Consider the following 3,600-nt stretch of genomic DNA (forward strand, 5'->3'; position numbering starts at 1 on the left):
ATCCGGGGGGGGGGGGGGGGGGGGGAGGGAGAGGAAAAGCCTACTACGGCATGGACGGGTCACTGAGCCAGTCTTACTGAGGGACTGGAGACACTTCCTTCAACCTCTCTGGGCAAAACTAAGCATTCTAATCCTCAAAACGCATTTGACCACTGGGGTAGGGGAGAGGGCAAGAGATGTTGCCATTGAAAGGCTGGGGCATTCTGGGGTGTGTGGCCATGCCCCTTCTCCAATTAAGATTGTAACTAGATAAAGTGAGGGGAGGAGGGAGAGGGGGCTGGGTGCTGACCATGGGAGAGAGATGAGTGTTTCCTTCCGGGCTGCTCTGGCCTGGCCTGGAGGACCAGCAAATTGTCTTCAGGGATTCGTGTGGGATACCTGTGAAGCCAAGCTCAGGGGTCGCCTTTCTAATGGGAGAGACCCCAGGAAGCTGCTCGCCTCCAGGGGTTTGGACCAGCGCCTGGGATCCTCCCCATAGGCCATCTAGTCTCTTAGTCTTTTCTCTGAAAGTGTTCAAGTTGCTTTGGGCTAAGCAGTGATGACACTGGCAAACAAACTGTATCCACTTTAAGGAGCTCAAAACACTTTTGCAAACCCTCTCTCCTTCCTTCCGCTGGCCTCACCAGGGCGGGCCTCCTGGGAGCACCCTCCCCACGATGCTGGCTCTTTTGCTGCTCTGAAAGGCAGGCTTAGAGCTTTGATGTGCCTCCTGGTTTTGGGTGCCACTTAACCCCATGGGACCTATTACTTAGGCACCGGGAGAGTCGAGTATCAAAGATACTCATCAGGGTCCTGTGGTCACCGGTAGGCTCCAGAGAGACAGTGGAAAGTTGGAGCGGAGCCAGGGCAGCACCAGGGAGATGAAAGGGCTGGAACGCAGACCCAGAGCTGGAATGCCAGAGCCAGCAGGCCCCACTCAGCTGCTTTGAGTCATAAATAGGCTTTCGATTTGGGAAGGCTTTAAGTCTGAGATAAAGCAGGAAGGCACAAGTAGACTGGCAGCTCCTGAGCTATTTCATCAAGAGAAAGCGGACTGAGGTTGTGGAAGGGATTTAGGTGAGATATAAGGAGGACTTCCTGGTGAGGTGGTCCTGTGCCTGAACAGCAAGGAACAGAAGAGGGCAGTGAGTTCTGGAACCTGCTGGACAAACATGTCATTACCTCCACATGGCCAGTAGGTGGCGACGGAGACTGAAGACCACACAGCATGCCTGGGTGCTTATTGCTAGGGACTGTAAGTGATTTTTAAAATCTGGAATTTGTGTGCCTGTTTCTCTGACAACCACCAAACCCTCTCCTTCTCTGTGTGTGTCTGCAGCACGTATTTAAAGTGTCAGGGAGATGGACAAGCGAGGACTGGAGAGGACTCACAGCGGGAGGGTGGAGAAGGCAGGTGTGGGAACTGGAGGGGGAGGGGGGCAAGGCTCTATCTGTGCATAACCCTCAGCTGTTTCTTTCATCTGCAATTGAAAAGTGATCAGGGGAAGAAGTGAGACATATCTGGCACCTCCCTTCCCATCTCTAGATGTCATTTCAAAAGGATTCTGCCGAGGATGGGAGATGTGGAATGCTCAGTATTGTTTCCTTCTCGTTTAGTTTCATGATTTTGCCAATGACAGAGAGAGTGAGAGCTATCATATTGTCCTGATATTTACCTTTGGGGTGGGTTGTGATTCTGCTCTACCCCCAGTCCTGCCAACCAACCAGCTCTCCGATAGCCCAGCCCCTGCCATGTAATGCTGGCCATTGCTACCCACCCACACGGGTGCAGTAACATTGACGGAGGCACAGACGGGTACATGGGCCCTCCCTGTGCTCACATGAACACCTGTTTGAGGAACACCGTTCTCATGTCCCAGCAAACACAGAGGGTGTCTGGGTGCAGGCCTGGCCGCTATGCACCCAGAGGCACCCTAGGGTGGGCAGATCTACTCACAGCACAGGTGCCCAAAGCATACTCCCCATCCAGGCCCCACCACTGTCTCCAATGTGCCCTCTTGCTGCCGCTGTTATCTGCTAGGGACAGGATGCTTTAGCAACATTGACAGGCCTATGTTCTTAAGTAACGTTTTCATACCACCCCGCTCCCTGGTTACAGAGATGGATGGGTCCAGCCAGGGACCTGCTGCTCCCTGCAATCTGCCCTCCCACACCTGGGCTCTCAGTCCCTCCCTGGCATCATTAACAGCCGGCTCCCAGGCTGGTGGTAGTTCCCATTCTATCTTAACCTCATAATCTAACTTCAGAGAAAACTGGGTGGCCCAGACCTTGTGACTTCGTTTCGGAAACGGAAGAAACTGAGGCGTACTTGGAATTCACAGCTCAGGAGGAATGTAGGGCCTTGCCAGGCCACCTGGACCTGGAGAGAGGAAAGTCTCTTTTTCCAGCCAGAAGACAAGATGGGTTCGCCCAGAATCTCTCTACGAGGGATGAAAAGGGAGCCGGTTTTCCACTGGCTCTCATCCTGGTTCCCTCTGTGGAATTTAAACAATAATCTCAGGGCAGAGGCTCGTCATTTATCTTTGTCTCTCTGGTGAATGGTACTCCATAAATAATCTTTAAATGGAGAGATGCATCGATCTGTGCAAGAGACAAAGGGAAGTGGGCCTAGAGGCCTTTCTGTTTGTCAGCGGGGGTACCTGAGAGCTCAGCGGATGCCCCGAGAGGCCATCTCACTGGGCACAATAACTGCCACAGAGGGAGTGAGGGGGCAGAGCAATGAGCCTCACAGGACAGGGACAGATGGAGGGGTCCCCTGGATTGGCTGGGCTTCTCTCTGGTCTCAGGCTTCACTGTCTAATACAGCAGCCACTAGCCACATGTGGCTATTTAAATGAATAAAGAGGAAATCAAATTATAAAGTCAACTCTGTAGTTGCTCTAGCCACATTTCAAGTACTCAATAGCCACACCTATCACTGCAGAAAATTCTACTGGACAGCTGGTCAGAGGGCACAGATCTATGGCTGCGTATGGCTAGATGCTCCACGTCCCCTCCCCTCCGCACCCTGCCCTGTTTCCTAGCCAAGGGCAGCCTCCTGCTCTTTGCTACGACCCGAGGCTATAGGAAAATGATGGGTCTGCTGCTCACTGTTTAAAAAACCATAAGGCATGCCTCAGTCTCCGGAAGTCTGTTTCCCAGCTGCAGATGCCAAATGACTCAATTACACTGCATGTGGGTGCCTCTGCATAGAGAGAAAGGGGCGGGGGTGCGAGGGAGCGGCTGGGAGCCTTCCAGGGGAGCTGCAACACGCTCCCCCCTCCTGCCCATTCCACCTCTAACCAATGTCTGCCTTGTCCAGTCCCTCTGGAAAGACACTGTTTTCGTTTCCTCTGTGGTCAGTCACAGACGTGTATGTTCTGGGCTCCTTTTAACGAGAATTATGAGCTGAGAAGGAAAAAAGCACTGACTTTCCAAGAGGAAAGCAAACCCAAACAGCCGCCATCCTCAGGTGCCAGATGGGAGGAGCTGCAAGAGGACGCAGAGGGGAGTCCTGCTGACTTGGGGTGAAGGGCAGCAGTGGGAGCAGGTTGCGAGTCTGTGACTGACAGTGGGGGCAAAAGGCTTACCCTGCTGAGCTCCTTTCCAGCCCCCACCCCA

The 3,600-nt window shown here is 53.3% G+C and overlaps 1 protein-coding gene across 1 annotated transcript in view; it reads right to left on the bottom strand.

The window, feature by feature from the left end:
* IGFBP5 (insulin like growth factor binding protein 5) overlaps nt 1-3,600 on the bottom strand; it is an 18,359-nt gene that overhangs the window by 7,097 nt on the left and 7,662 nt on the right. Inside the window, exon 2 of the mRNA XM_014464549.2 lies at nt 803-869. Coding sequence (XP_014320035.1) covers nt 803-869 — 67 coding nt within the window. The remainder of the gene's footprint in view (nt 1-802; nt 870-3,600) is intronic.

The sequence above is a fragment of the Myotis lucifugus genome, unplaced genomic scaffold (genome assembly GCF_000147115.1).
Source record: "Myotis lucifugus unplaced genomic scaffold, Myoluc2.0 scaffold_3, whole genome shotgun sequence".
NCBI lineage: Eukaryota > Metazoa > Chordata > Mammalia > Chiroptera > Vespertilionidae > Myotis > Myotis lucifugus.